At 43.7% G+C, this 16,356-nt stretch overlaps 1 protein-coding gene across 1 annotated transcript in view; it reads right to left on the reverse strand.

Annotated features, from left to right (window-relative positions):
• Positions 1-4,521: 4,521 nt before the first annotated feature.
• The window catches only part of SPAG6 (sperm associated antigen 6), a 157,115-nt gene continuing 145,280 nt past the window's right edge, over positions 4,522-16,356 (reverse strand). The window contains exons 10-11 of the mRNA XM_040352508.1: positions 8,377-8,522; positions 4,522-4,797 (exon numbers count right to left, since the gene is read on the reverse strand). Coding sequence (XP_040208442.1) covers positions 4,728-4,797; positions 8,377-8,522 — 216 coding nt within the window. The 3' untranslated portion in view covers positions 4,522-4,727. The remainder of the gene's footprint in view (positions 4,798-8,376; positions 8,523-16,356) is intronic.

The raw sequence follows: 16,356 nt of genomic DNA on the forward strand, positions 1-16,356 counted from the left end.
TGAATTAATTATGTACATATTTAGCTAGATTCATAAAGCCTTACGACAGCGTTTCAGTAGATACGCCGTCGTAAGTCCGAATCCGCGCCGTTGTATCTTTAAGCGGTATGCTCAAATTGAGATACGCTTAAATGTTGCTAAGATACGACCGGCGTAAGTCTCCTACGCCGTCGTATCTTAGTTGCATATTTACACTGGCCACTAGGGGCGTGTACGTCGATTTACGCTGAGAATATGTAAATGACGTAGATACGCCTATTCACGAACATACGCTCGCCCGTCGCATGTAAGATACGCCGTTTACGTAAGCCGTTTTCAGGCGTAAAGATAAACCACCAAAAAGATGGCAGAGCCAATGTTAAGTATGGACGTTGGACAGCCGTCGAATTTCACGTCGTTTGCGTAAGCCGATTCAGAATGGGGCTGGGCGTAGGTTACGTTCACGTCGAAAGCAAGGAGTATTTGCGACGTGATACTGAGCATGCGCGCCCGTACGATCGGCTCTTCATTTACATGTATGGTAATGAATCGTGAATTCATTACCATACAACATGCCCCCTACCTGCCTATTTTGAATTAGGCGGGGTTACGCCGGGCCATTTGCGCTACGCCGACGTAACTTAGGAGGCAAGTGCTTTGTGAATACAGTACTTGCCTCACTATGTTACGTCGGCGTAGTGCAGAAAGATACGCCGCCGTAGCGTAACGATTGCGTTTATTAATTGTATATCCACTGAACAATGAAGCAGTTAACGATAGTGTCTTTTTACCCAGCCCCTTGCTTGTATAACGTCCCGCCCCTTTTGACTATATAAATCTTCCGGGTGCCATTTTCCTTGACTGTGACAAAGCACATGTGCGCGAAACGCGTCGTCAAGGCTACCCAGCTCCACTTGCGAGTCGCCATGTTCCATTTACCATCATCCCCCACCAGTGCCGATCCTGACCTCCCTGCGTTGAGAAGGGGGGGGCGCTGCCGACAGTGACATGTCACATTAAATATTAAAGTTGAGAAGCGGGGGGAGGGGGTGTTCTGCTGTTGGAAATGACATCTTACATTGCGAGTTAAAAAGCGGGGTGAGGGGCCGAAAATTACTTCTCACCAGGCGGGCCTCTAGTAATTTGGGGGGCCCTCCGCATCTTTGCGGGGCCCTAAGCGGCTTGCATAGTGAGCCTATAGGGCGGATCGGCCCTGTCCCCCACGATCACCATCTTTGGCTACTTTGACAGTTACTCCAGTCTGACAGCCCGACTTTAACCTCCAACAGTGGGCTTATATTTTCTACACACTCCCACCTGAGTGACCAGAGTGGGACGTGTTTGTGTGCAGAGGAGAGTTTTACGGCAATTCCATTGCAGCATCTCGGCTCCTCTCAGTTGGACTGACGTCACAGACACACGCAGGACGGAATCCCCTTGCATCTCCCCGCCGAACGCTTCTCCTCACACGTCGGATCATCATCCACACGCTGGTTAGGGTGTCTCTTTCCTGGCCACCACACAGCAAGGGGACTGGTGGCAATTTCTTAAAAACATCTGATAATTTACTTTTTTTCAGTCATTGCTTTTTAGTCATTGGTGAATTATAAGTCTATGTATGCCCTGCTGGTCTGATGTACATGCTGGGACTTTTTGCTCCACAACAGCTACAGAACCGCTGAGCTCAGAATATCACAGACCTGAGTATACAAGCAAACTGAAATCCCCATTCATCACTGTTATTTAACAGGCATCTGGTAATGGAAATCTGAAACAAAGAAGCTTTCAAGAAGATCTCTGGCCTTATGAATCTTCACAATAGTTTCTACCGCCAAAGCCGTTTAACTCTCTAAATGATTAATAATTTCTAAAGCTAAAGATGGCCATACACAGAGCAAATTTTGGCCCATAATTTGATCTCTAGGGGCCATGTTAGGGCAGAAAATTAGAGGCTACATCCAATCAGATGCAGCCACTGTTCAAGTATTCTGACAGCTGTGGGTGCTGGTTGTTTAGCGTGGATGGGGGAATCAATAGATCTCTCTCTCTTTTTTTGTGCAACCAAAAACCTGTCAGCTCCTGTTGGAGACACTGTACTAACAATATGAGGTTAGTCAAGCGATCTCCCCCGCTGAGCTGTTGTGTTCTAAAAGGGGGATGCCCCCCCCCCCGACAGAACACTCCGATCAGCACTCTCTGCCATTGGCTGAAAGCACTGATCGGGAGGCGGGTAGCTGCTGATTTTCCAGCATGCATGTCCGACAGAAGCTGGCTGAATGGGTGCCTTCTGTCGGACAGACCGACATACACACGTATAGAATGTTGGCAGGTTTTTTTTGCACCAGCAAATGTCTCCCGACATTCTACATGTGTGTACAGGGCTCTAGTAAGAGTTGCTAATATGCAAATTATATAAAACCAAATAACCTGTTGTCTGTGCTCACTTTGTTTTGAATGCTAAGAAAAATTATCCGTTTCTTAATTTATAGAATGGTTCTACATCCATATGACTTGAGATTCTAGTCACCTAAAAAAAAAAATCAGAAAGCTGCCAGAAAATATAAAGTGTAGCGGTATCTGCACTTATCTGCAAAAACTTTCATAGCCTTTGCTATGCCTGAATCCTGGACGGTTCTGAACGGACAACATCTTCAGATAGTTTTTTTGCCAATTCCCTTCTGGCCCCCTCCTCCACATTCCAATTGGCCTACCACTTTCATGGACTCCCTCACTCGCCAAAGAGAGATTGGCAGCATAGGAAAGAGAAGCGTCAGAGATTTGGCCATTCGGAACAACTCGGCATTCAGTCGCACCAAGGACAGAAGAGCTGCTGAAGGCACATGCAGACCCTTCTTGGTTGCTAGCCACCTACAGTTTATACATGCTAACACCTTTTTTGTTTAATGTGATACTAAACACACATTATTTAATTTACATTACATTTACATTGTCCCTTCTCTTTCTGTATATGGATGATGGAACTTATTTTATAATATAATTATTTTGATTAAAAAAAAAACAACATCAAAAGTACCTTTTCTCATAATCAATATACAGCTGTCATATGACTCAGCTCTTTCCCAGCCTGTCTGCTGGGAAACATAAGCAGGAGGAGCCTCTGAGGCCGTGTACAGACGACCAAACATGTACGATGAAAGCGGTCCGCCGGACCGTTTTCACCGTACATGTCTGGCCGGGGATTTCTGTACGATGGCTGTACTAACCATCGTACAGAAATCCGCGCGTAAACAATACGCGGGGCGTGTCCGCGGTGTCGCCGCGACGATGACGCGGCGACGTGGGCGGGCCTGCCAGTTAAATGCTTCCACGCATGCGTCAAAGTCATTCGACGCATGCGAGGGATGGCGGGCGCTCGGACATGTACGGTAGGTCTGTACAGACGACCGAACATGTCTGAGCGGGCAGGATTCCAGCGGACTGTTTTAAAACAAGTCCAGGAATATTTGTCCGCTGGGAAAAGGCCCGGCGGGCAAATGTTTGCTGGAATCCTGTCCGCTCGGGCCTACACACGACCGAACATGTCTGCTGAAACTGGCCCGAGGACCAGTTTCAGCAGACATGTTTGGTCGTGTGTACGGGGCCTGAGTTTTTGCTGCTGGTCACATGTTCAAAAAAAAAATTAAAACGAAACTTTAAAACTAAATAAATAATATCAATAAACTGTTTAACATTGGCATACAAATATATATTTGAAATAAAATAACCTGGTGTGGGTGGATTTCTGACAGTCACAGGCTGTATCACCGCCCTTCATCCTGTGTCTTAGAATAAAAAGGAGGTGAAGCATCCATTAATCTACATGTAATCTCCCACCCCCATTGTGTTTAGCTGGTTAGCGGACATGGAGGAGGAGGGAGGGAGTGAGCTGTTATTTACCACTGACCCATATACACCTCAATAGTCACATGGGCTGCTCAGATGTGATAGGGAGGAAATACACAGCATAGAACCTTGCTAAAAAAACGAGCAGGTGCAGAAAGCAACCTTGCTGTCAATGCAATTATCTCATACAAAACAATTTAAGGGGTTGTAAACCTGTGATATGGAATATTAACAAAGCATATCCCTCTATAGTGTGTGCTTGTCTCAATCCAGAGCACAAAGTGTCATTTTTGTCTGCTGCCTCCTTCTTCTGCTATTTGCAGGAGTCACAGGGGAGGGAGCTCTAGCGCACAGTCTGTGATTGACAGCCTCAGCTGTATTCTTGTGTGCTGTGTGAAGGAGGTGTGTCTCTTTCCTCCAATCTGCTGTCAGAGCTCTTCTCACTGAGCTCTGCAGAATGTAACTTAAGCTCCCCATCCCCTGCTTTTTGAAAGCTTAAACTAGCTGTATAAATTCTGCATTTTGAATGGCTGTAGAGAAGAGAGGGTTGCAGATAAACAAGTACAACTTATGCTAGTCACCTTACTTGGTATATTTAAGGGGTTACAACCACTTTATATTCCAGTTGAACAAATTTCATTAAGACATGTTAAAAAAAATTACATTTAACTAAGTCGAATAAAGAAAAACTGTAACAGCATCAATTAACTAGTCTTTTTATTTTTGACATAAATCTTACTCGTAGAGAGAAAACCCAGCAATGTAATGTATGAAGATATTAAACATTGTAGTGTTTTTTAACAGACAGCAACGAGTCTGTATAAAATATTTTATATAGCTCTATAAGGTAAATATTTCAGTGTCTATAATAAAAATAAAATATATAAAAAATATATTGGAAAAATTCAGGAAAGAACAGGTTGGTAATGGTCGACTCTCTCCAGAAGTGTCTGCGAATATCCGGGGGAATAGTACCTGGAAAATAAACATTAAAGTGATTTGACAATTGATAAGAAAATTGGAGAAAAAAAAAACTGTAATATTTAGACTATATTCACACTTGTGAATGTGCCTCTCGCAGCTAATCGCCAGGAACCCCTGCTGCGCTGTTTGGCCCATTCACATATGTGAATGTGACCTAAAGCAAATCTGTGTTTTTTTATTTCAAATATAAAGTAAGGACAGTTCCGAAGATAGAAGATATAAGGAGTTGTACCATTAATTTTCCACCCTTACCTGCAAACTGCCATCAGCATCAACCCAAAAACCCAAACTTTTGATACTGGAAGAACATACAAACACCCAAAGCAGATTTAGTGCAGCCAGTTACCCATCTTGGGCACTGCCATGTGGGGGGGATGGGTCTAACCCAACTCTAGTCAAATGCAGACTTTCAGAAAGTCAGTATTAACACAGAATATTAAGGGACTCTAACAGTTCTGTGCAGGTGGTAAAATGACCAAATAAAGGTATGCTATTCCACCTGCTGATACCTTATATTCAAGGGCCCGGATTCACAAAGCACTTACGCCGATGTATCTCCAGATACGCCGCGTAAGTGCAAATATGCGCCGTCTTTACTTTTTGCGCCGAACTCAAAAACTAAGATACGCCTGAAAATAGGCTACATCCGACCGACGTAACTTGCCTACGCCGGCGTAGAGTGGGCGCATATTTACGCTGGACGTATTTGGAGCTCCCATTGATTTTCTATTCACATATGCAAATTGGGGCGATACGCCGATTCACGAACGTACGTCCGACAGAGTGCGTGTAAAGTCATACGTCCGGCGTAAAGTTATGCCCCATAAAAGAGGTGTAACTCCGCAGCATCCATGCAAAGGGAACACAAGCCATCGTATTTTACGTCGTTTACGTAGGATGTGAATATGACTAGGCGTAGGTTACATTCACGTCGTAGGCAGTGATCCGTCGTATCTTAGGCAGTTGTTCCGACGTGATTCTGAGCATGCGCACTGGGATGCCTCCACGGGACGGCGCATGCGCCGTTCAGTATTTGTATCTGTCTGGCGCTCGGCCCATCATTTGCATGGGGTCACGCCTCATTTGCATGGCTCACGCCCGCTTCCACTTATGCCTGAGAAACCCAGCACAGATTTGGCAGCACTGGCTTTGTGAATACAGTGCTTGCCTCTTTGCGCTGCGTCGGCGTAGCGTAAAGAAGATACGCTACGGCGGCATAAATATGCGATGATGTCTGTGAATCCGGGCCAATATGTCTGTAAAGGTTCTTATTTATCCAGGTTATGGTATATCTAGTAGTAGTTGGTCACATTCAACTGGATTTATTCGCCAATGTTGAAGATGTTGAGAAAGCCCCTTAGATCAGTGGCAGAACGTCTTCAACATTACAGGTGAAGTTCAGTGGAAGGTAACGAGCAACTATTAGCTTCTGTTCAAAACCTCATATTTAAGGCTGTCAGTAAAAGTTAATGTTATAAACATCAAAATAAAAGGACTATGCTGCAAGATGTCAGTCTCAGGGAGGTGGCTACCGCTGTCCGAAATGTCATTAGAGCTTGCAAAAACCACTGGAAACTAGATACACATTATATATCATACCCACAGTGTGCACTGTCTTCATCTTAATGAGTAGCTGAAGTAGTATGATATAAAAATAATAAAGACACCTAGGCAACCAAGATTAGGTGGATACTGTGAAACAACATGTAGCCAAATGTGCTGCTGCTGCATTTATACAGGGTCTACGTCACACATTAAAAATAAATGAAATCAGTGAATCCAGCGATGCACCAATCTCCAAAAATAATAAGAAAATAACAAATAAATAAATAGATAACTAATAGTCCACAATAAATGTGACTCCACGCCAAATAGAAGAGTGACAAAAAGTCCTTGAATCTTCCAATACATCTTCTGTGTTACCCCACCACTCCTGGTGATACTCAGTCCACCACTACTAGTCCCTTTATAGGAACCAAATTATACACTGTGCTGCCTGATGGATGTCGCCTCATATTCTTTTAATTATCGGATGTGTTTTGCATGCTATGCATTAAGGTGAAAAAACAGGAAGGTTTACAACTCCAACACACAGTCAGTCCATCCGGTTAACCGATGAACCTGACTGATGGTCTGATATGCCTACACACCATCAGTTAAAAAAACGATCGAGTCCAACGCGGTGACGTAAAACACAACGACGTGCAGAGAAAAATGAAGTTCAATGCTTCCAAGCATGCGTCGACTTGATTCTGAGCATGCGCAGGTTTTTAACCGATGCTTTTGCATACTAATCATCGGTTTTGACCTATCAGTTAGGCGTCCATCGGTTCAATTTTAAAGCAAGTTCTAAAATTTTTGACCGAAGGATAACTGACCGATGGGGGCCCACACACGATCGGTTTGGACCGATGAAAAGGTCCTTCAGTCCGTTTTCATTGGTTTGGACCGACCGTGTGTATGCGGCCTAAGTGGTGTTGGTCGGCACAGCAGACTTGGTTAACGCACACAAGCTGCAGCCTCAATTATGTAAATGCCTGGAAACTTAATGTGAGATCCGATCACTGCTGTGCACCAGCATAAGTGCACAATCTAATGTGAGTATATTTTATCTTCATTTTTAATAATAAATTTGTGATTTTACGGAAAGCACTATGATTTTTTAATTATAATCTGGGTATTGGCCTTGTGAATTGATGAGAATATGAGGTGACATCCATCGAGCAATGCAGCGGATTATTTGGTTCCCTTAAAAGGGACAGGCGCATTTTGACAGAATGCTGAGGCCAGTGGTGGTGGACTGAATATCACAAGGAGTGGTGGGGCCACACAGAAGTTGTATTGGAAGATTCAAGAACTTTGTGTTGTCAATTTTCTATGTGGTGTGGAGTCATGTTTATTGTGGACTATTAGTTATTGTCTTTTGATATTTAGATATTTGTTATTTATTGGAATTTTTGGGGATTGGTTCAGCGCTGGATTCAGTGATTTTTTTTTTTTAAGTGCTATGATACCAATACATGTTCCTCCAGTGATCTTAACTTAAATCCCCTCTTATGACAAATAGGGAAGGGGAGGGGGGATCGAGAATCACACAACACACTATGACCACACACTGTGATTTAAGGACCTATAGAAACAAAATAAAAATAAGTAAGCTGGGGCAAAACTAGGTTCAGGCATCATGTTTTTTTACCTTACAAGATTAAGGGGCTTAAACAAGGATTCTGCCTGCTATGGGCTAGAAGAAATTTTCTTGCTAGCATGTTTTTTTCATACATAAGTCACTAAGTGCTTTTCTCAGAAAAAAAATATGTATATATTTTCTTTTTTCTGAAATTGCTCTGTGAAGCATTCAGTTTAAATCCAAATAGCTGGTGGTGAAATTTTTCTTTGATTAAGTAGAAAATTGCTACTTCGATGCATTATACATATGTTCTGAGAGTAGAATCATTCAGACATATGTAACTAGTGAGTGTGTTTCTCACTTCCAGACTGGCTACCTGCCACAAGCTTGCCTGAACTGTACAGCAAGGAATCATTTTCAGTAGTCTGAACATCTATCTGTACCTGACAATCTCCTCGGGGTAACAATTATTGATAGTGTTGATGTACTCTTGGAGAGGTGAGCCAGGGTCCGCTGAGATCTCTTGAATCTTTTTAAGTCCACCACTTGTTACAAAGAGTCGCCTTGCTTTGCTGTCATGTGGAAGAACCTGGAAATGAATAGCACAAAACCATAAGATTGCTGTGAACAATACATACAGGCGTGTGACCATCTCTGATTTCAAAGCAAGACTGCATACCACACTGGATTACAGCTTAAAAATGTCAACACATTTACAAATATCTTGAAACATTTTTTCTTAAATGATGTCCCGACAATAGAAAGAAAAGGAGACCCTGAGGCTTGCACATTTTCTGGTTCAGAGACAAGAAAATGCAAGAAAATAATGAGCTAACCAGCATTGGGGGAAACAGCGCTCATAAGGTACAGGCAGTGTTATCAGATCAAACCGGTTGTAAAGACCTCACCTAAGTATCCTGTCTTGTTGTGAAGGCCACATTGTTAGGGAGGGACAGAGCGAAGACCGAGCAGATGAAAGAAGAAGGAGTAGAGAAAGACATAAAGAGTCTGTTCAACAAAAGCTGAAAGAAAATGAAAGGAAGAGACAGGATGAGGACATAAAACAAAAAGCAGAGAAGAAAATGTGATTAGATCAAAAAGCAAAATAAGAAGGTAACGCAGTGTAGGCTAAAACAAAAGATACAGGTAACAGGTAACAGCAATTGTAAAACAAAGGTGTTAAAATAAACCAAGGATCCTGTGACATTATATTCTACAAACAGAATGGGATTGATAACTGTAGTAATATTACTCTGCATGTGAATACTGTTTTTCTTTATTTATTACCTTCATTTATTAAAGTACCAATTACAGGGGTTGGGACAAGATAAATATAATGGCCCAGATTCACGTAGGGCGGCGTAACTTTGTGCGGGCGTAGCGTATCTTCTTTACGCTACGCCGCCGCAACTTAGAGAGGCAAGTGCAGTATTCACAAAGCACTTGCGTCCTAAGTTACGGCGGCGTAGCGTAAATGGGCCGGTGTAAACGCGCGTATTTCAAAGTAGGCAGGTCGTGGGCGTGATGTATTTAAATTAAGCGTGACCCCATGTAGATGCATGGCCGAACGAACGGCGCATGCGCGCGCATGCTCAGTATCACGTCGAATTTTCAAAGTAAATTACGCCCGCTCAATGCTTAGGCGAAGTGAACGTAACCTACGCCCAGCCCATTCACGGACGACTTACGCAAACAATGTAAAATACAACGCTGTTCGGACGTTTCCGACGTCCATACCTAACATGACTTACCCCTGCTTTATGAGGGGTTACTTTACGCCGGTCCGACGCCTTACGTAAACGCCGTATCTTGATACGCCGGGCACGCGTATGTTCGTGAATCGGCGTATCTAGCTAATTTGCATATTCTACGCGGAAATATACGGAAGCGCCCCTAGCGGCCAGCGGAAATATGCACCCCAAGATACGACGGCGTAAGAGACTTACGCCGCTCGTATCTAGGCAACTGTGAGGCGTATCTGATTCTATGAATCAGGCGCGGAGATGCGACACCTCACACTCAGAGTTACGACGGCGTATATGGAGATACGCCGTCGTAACTCCTTTGTGAATCCGGGCCAATATATACAGGGTTTAAAATTTCAAGTCCTGAGCTACTAGCCACGCTTTAAGGGTTACTCGTCACCAGTTGCCCCACCCAATCCCTACTCTGCCCCGCCCCTAAACACGCCCTCATAAATTATCTCATGAAATTACACTAAAATTTTTTATGCAGAATTAAGTTCCTCAGCTGTGTCCATCAATTGAGCCTCAGCTGTGTCCATCAATGCAGCCTCAGCTGCGCCCATCAATGCAGTATGACCAGTGCCCATCAATGCAGCCTGACCTGTGCCAATCAATGCAGTCTCACCTGTGCCCATCTATGCATCCTCAACTGTGCTCATTAATGCAGTGTGCCCAGTGTCCATCAATGCAGCCTCACCAGTGCCCATCATTGCAGCGTGACCAGTGCCCACCAATGCAGTCTCACCTGTGCCCATCATTGCAGCGTGACCAGTGCCTATCAATGAAGCCTGACCTGTGCTCATCAATACAGCCTGACCTGTGCCCATCATTGCAGCGTGACCAGTGCCCACCAATGCAGCCCCACCTGTGCCAATCATTGCAGTGGTACCAGTGCCCATTAATTACTTTTTTATATCCACTGTGTATATGAATATATGTATACATATAAATGTACACGTAGCACTACCCCCATTAGGAGCCACTAATTAGGATGGGTCCTCTGTTCTTTTCTTCAACCTTTTCCAAAAAAACTCAGCCCCTCTAAGGCCTTGTACACACAAGAGGATTTATCCGCGGAAACGGTCCTCCGGACCGTTTCCGCGGATAAATCCTCTCGCGGATTTTGATCTGATGGTTGTACTAACCATCAGATCAAAATCCGCGTGGAATTCCCTCCGCGGTGACGTGTCGCGCCGTCGCCGCGATGATGACGCGGCGACGTGCGCGACGCTGAAATATAAGGACTTTCACGCATGCGTCGAATCATTACAACGCATGCGAGGGAGGGAATCGGACGGATTGATCCGGTGAGTCTGTACAGATCACCGGATCAATCCGCTGGACTGGATTCCAGCGGATAGATTTCTTAGCATGCTAAGAAATTTTTATCCGCTGGAAATCCATCGGCCCGAAAAATATCCGCGGATAAATATCCGCTGGGTTGAAACCGATCCGCGGATAAATTCCAGCGGATAGATCCTCTCATGTGTACGGGGCCTTACACACCAGGTTGAGTGTACAAACACACAATATCACAGGAAATCACTGAAAGTAATACTTAGTACCCAGTAGTAGCACTATATGAAAGAAGACAAATAAATAAATAAAGGTAAACTTAATATATTATCACACAATATGGTTGTAAACTAATAAAGCATAAAATGCATTAACAATGTTAATAACACAATTTAGCATACAAAGTGATTAACAGTAAGGATCAGGCATGAGATGATATTTGGCATCCAGATCATCATAGACAGTAGTAAGGCCACCTGAAACATAACAGTGAGCAGTGGTAAAGTTGAATCTACTGCATGCTGGAACTATACTGTCAGAGTGCATTTAGGGCGGCAATGCACTAGACTGACTAGGTATGCACTGTCCAAAAGAAAAGGAGCATGGCAGAGGGGGGGGAAGGGGAACAAAGGGAACATCCATGATGTTCTTCTGCCAGCTATCATTAGGGCCCTTTAAGAACATTGGTGCACTTAATGACAGTCATTGACACAGGTGCAAGGTAGATGTGGTAAAGATGCGGTAAAGGTTTGGTATAATGTAGTATAGGCATATAGGGTTGGTATAGATGCAGTTTAGATACACTTGGTGTTCTGCTCTCAGTGGCTGTCCCATTTTGGAGTAGTCTAAAGATGCTACCACATATGCACAGTAAGGCAACCACCTCTTAGTGGACCAGATGACTAGATATTATGAACTGCACACGTATGGAATCACTTCCATTTTAGAGGGCATGGGGAGCAGAGTGATAGCAGGGTAGTCTGGAGACACAGGTGGTGCAGATATATGACTTGTATGCATCCCCATTGCAATTTTAGGCTTCCATTATGACGGAACCCAATCATCATCTTCCTAAAGTTCAATATCAGTCACTTTCTTTTACTTTGCAGGTACATTTCCTAATTAACATGCTTTACCACTGTTAACTCTTAAAACAAATAAACCTACTATGTGATTAATTTGAAAATAAAGTCTGTATATTGGGCCGAAACGAAGGGGAAAGCTACATTTTACTTCCTGTAATTCTGCTTCACATAATTATAGGATAATTACAGTATATTAAAGGATAAGTGCACTATGCAAGGCCAGAGACAAAGGGAGACAGGCTCCACAGAAGTCTTTGGGGCTGTAATGCGCGGTTGTAGCCAGCACAGAGGAGACTTGCGGCACTGGATGTAAACAATCATCAGGCCATGGCTGTTGGATTTTGGTAAGTACACATCTGAGGAGGAGGGGGGATTGGATAGGTCAGGGCAACGTGCACTTTGTTTTAAAAAAAAACACTTATCCTTTAAAGCAGGTATTGTAAAAAGTCATGAAGACTTCTTTAGTTAACCTCCCTGGCGGTATGATTCTGTCTGGAATTACGTACCAAAAGCGGTACAATTATTTTGCAAGGAAATTTGGCGTTTTATACTGTAGGCCTGTAATTTTTAGAAATAACTCACTTAAATCTCACCAAGCAAGAGTCTTGTAGGCATCCCGGGTATGATTTTTTTTTTAAAACAAAATTATAAATTATAATATAATAAATAATTATAAATAATTATAACAAATAATAATATAATTATAATAAAAATTATTCAATAATGTAATCAACTCAAAATCACTGAAATTTGCTCAGTTGCAGAATTGTCGCTGTCATTTTTTTTTTTTTTTTTAATGACGAATTTCCCCGCAAATCGCTATCGCACATTCCTGCAAGTGATTATAATTTATTATCGCTGTTTTCTAGCTGATCTAAAACCATTTTTGACATAAAGGGACACTTTTGGACAATCTACAGTTTTTAGGCAGAAAGAACATTTTTTATTATATAAAAGTACATGCAGAACACTGGGCAGACCACTAGGGACAAGGGGGGTGTGTATTTTTTACATACAGTACTGTAATCTATAAGATTACAGTATACTGTATGTAAAGTGTTTGTTTACTTTTTTGAATTTGGCGCCGTTCTCCGCTCCCGTGGGTCGTAACGTCGCAGGGAACGGAGATCGGCGGCACACGGGGAGACTGTGAATCGAGCGAGGAGGACCCGCTCGCTCACACAGCGGGGATGCATCGCTGGATCCAGGGACAAGGTAAGTATCTTGCCTGTGGATCCAGCGAAAGGTAAGCTGCGCCGCTGCACACTCTGCACGTCCACCCCGAGCGTGACTCGGGGTTACCGATCCTAACATAAAAAATCAACCCCGAGTCACGCTCGGGTTTACCGCCAGGGAGGTTAAATGTTTTTAGTTTGTTTTCCTAGATTGTAAAATGTATACATTGGCAAAAGCCCAAAAGCACATTTAGTAAATAAGCAATTTAAAATGTATGTAAAGAATTCTTTTTATAAACAGTGGAGAAAGCTTGGACTCCCTGTTAGGTTTCTTTTGCCGATGTCCCCCACTGGGGGATTAACCCCTTTATTTTTAGTTATCACCAAAGCAAGATATCAGGGAAAATCATCCATTTGGGAAACCTGTTTTCTACGATGGGGGATCCATACATTTCTGAGATATTTTCTATAATTTCTTGTGGCGTCACAAGGACAGGAAGTGAAGAGAAAACTCACCAACCGAACAGCAAAAAAAATAAGAAATAAAAAAAAATGCTAAAAATTAGATAGGTTAACCTTTGCCTACTTTATGTAACTTGGCTTTACATACACTTGAAAAGTCATTTGGACCCTTTCACACTAGTGCGACTGCAAAGTTGCATGATAAGTCGTACCCCATGATTTTCAATGAGTATCTTCAAGTCACACCGACTTCAAAGTAGTCCCTTTACTACTTTGGTCCGACTTTGATGCGAGTTGAGGTCCATAGACCTCACGTTAATACAAGCATTACCTGAAATCGTGGCAAAATCATGGTAAAATCACTGTAAAATTTACAAAACCACACGACTTTCAAGTCTGGGGAAGTGTGAAAGGGGCCTCAGAAAATACAGAGAGAAATCACAAACCAAGAAAGCAAATAAGTCAAATGGGAGAAGCATTCCAGCACAGGGAAAGATTGCACTGTGTAGGGGAAGATGCTTGTAGCAACTGTATTGTTACCCCCAGCGGAGCTGCTGAATTGTTTTTTCGATTTCTCTGCACACCTGAATATGACACACCTCGTTCACTCAGTAGTTACTGACACACTTTGAGGTATTTCAAAGACTTTATTAGGCTAACAATTGCCTAAAAGAAGGATTAGTAAGTGAACTTATATAATCAGTAAGTCAATAACGTTACTCTAAGGCCGAGTACTCACGAGCAAACATGTCCGTTCGAAATGTCCGACGGGCTGTTTCCGGCGTACAAGGCTGTTTTTTCATTTGGCCCGCTGGCTTGTACACACCAGCGGACGATATTTCCCTGCGGACCTGAACGCGTGCACGTAATCCACGTTTGACGTCACTATAAAGGGAAAGGCCAAAGTCAATGGCGACGCCCTCTGTTCCGCTTTTGCTAGTTACGGCTTTGCTCGTGTTAGTGAAGGTTTGGTTAGAGCTGATTCGCGCTTCTCGGTCTCCAGGCTTTAGCAGGTAGTATTTTCTCGTTCAGTGCGTGTGCTTGTGGGTACGTAGTTGGCATTCGGGTACAGGCGTGCAGTTCGTTCTGCTTAGCAGATTCGTACTGTGCGTTCGTATCTGTGTGTCGTGCGTTCTTTGCAGGTACCGCTGGATTTGATTGTGCTTTCTGTTGGAGTGTGTTCTTGACTGACCAGCCGGCCGGTTTGAAGCCATGATGGAGCAGCAGCGTCAATTTTCGCGAGTTGGTGCTGTTTATGGGATGGCTGCTGGATATGTTCATTATTCCAGTACTTTGGCCAGAAACAGGGGGCGGAGGCGTTTCTGGACCAAGAATTGGTTGCGCCAGCGTGACCAGTTCTCACATATGCCTCTGCTTAGGGAACTCCAGGAGAATAATCCTAATGACTATAGGAATTTTCTCCGCATGACGGACCCCGTATTCAACAGTCTGCTGGATCTTCTGTCCCCCTATATCACGAGGCAGGACACTGTGATGCGCCAAGCCATCACGGCCGAGCAGAGGCTTATTGCCACGTTGCGGTACCTGGCGACTGGGAGGAGCCTGCAGGACCTCAAGTTCTCGACAGGCATCTCTCCGCAGGCGCTTGGGGTCATCATACCGGACACGTGTGCTGCCATCATTAAAGTTATGCACGAGGAGTATATGAAGGTAAGTTTCCTCATTTTAACCTCACAATGTGTCTTTAATAATGTGGCAAACTAACTTTTTATTTTATTTCCCAGATATGCTGTGTGTTTAACTAACGTTCCCTTTTCTCACTATGCATGTTGATATCAGCTTTTACATGTTCTTTTTATTTTGGCCTACCTGCATATTTTGATCTTACCCAATATTAACCTGTCCAGCATGCTATCTTCGGGCCAACCCCCACCATGCCACTTTTTTTTTTTTTTTCTAAAAACAGTTTTAACACCCCCCACCCCCCCTTCAAAGTGTTTTTGTCCCCATCAGAGGGCTGTGGAGTCTCTTATTAATTAAGTGGGCCTATATATTTGTGCCCCGAAATTCTCCCTTCATAATTTGCAAATGCTATTTTAAAATGTAAAGTTGCACAAGGATGCTTGTATGATTATGTTTGCAATGTTTATGTGCCAAAGTACTAAATCTCTTTTTTTGTTTGTCCCCACAGCTACCCTCCACACCACAGGAATGGCAGTCTGTGGCTTCCCAATTTGCCGAGCGGTGGGATTTTCCAAACTGCGGTGGAGCAATAGATGGGAAACACGTCCGCATTGTGCCCCCACCCCACTCGGGGTCCTACTATTATAATTACAAGGGTTATCATAGTATCGTGTTGATGGCGGTGGTGTCGGCACAGTATGAGTTTCTATATGTGGACGTGGGGAAGAACGGCCGGATGTCAGATGGGGGAGTGTTCGCACGGACTGATTTCTATGATCGTCTCCAAACTGGTGGTCTGGCATTGCCACCAGATGAAGATAATGTGGAAGGACTTCCGTTTGTGTTCCTAGCGGACGAGGCTTTCGGCCTTGGACCTCACCTAATGCGGCCTTTTCCCCAGAGGACCCTCACCTTAGAGAGGAGTGTGTTTAATTTTCGGTTGTCCAGGGCTCGGAGGGTAGTCGAGAATGCCTTTGGGATCCTCAGCAACCGGTTCCGCCTGTTCCTGACATCGA

This window comes from Rana temporaria, chromosome 5 (genome assembly GCF_905171775.1).
Source record: "Rana temporaria chromosome 5, aRanTem1.1, whole genome shotgun sequence".
NCBI lineage: Eukaryota > Metazoa > Chordata > Amphibia > Anura > Ranidae > Rana > Rana temporaria.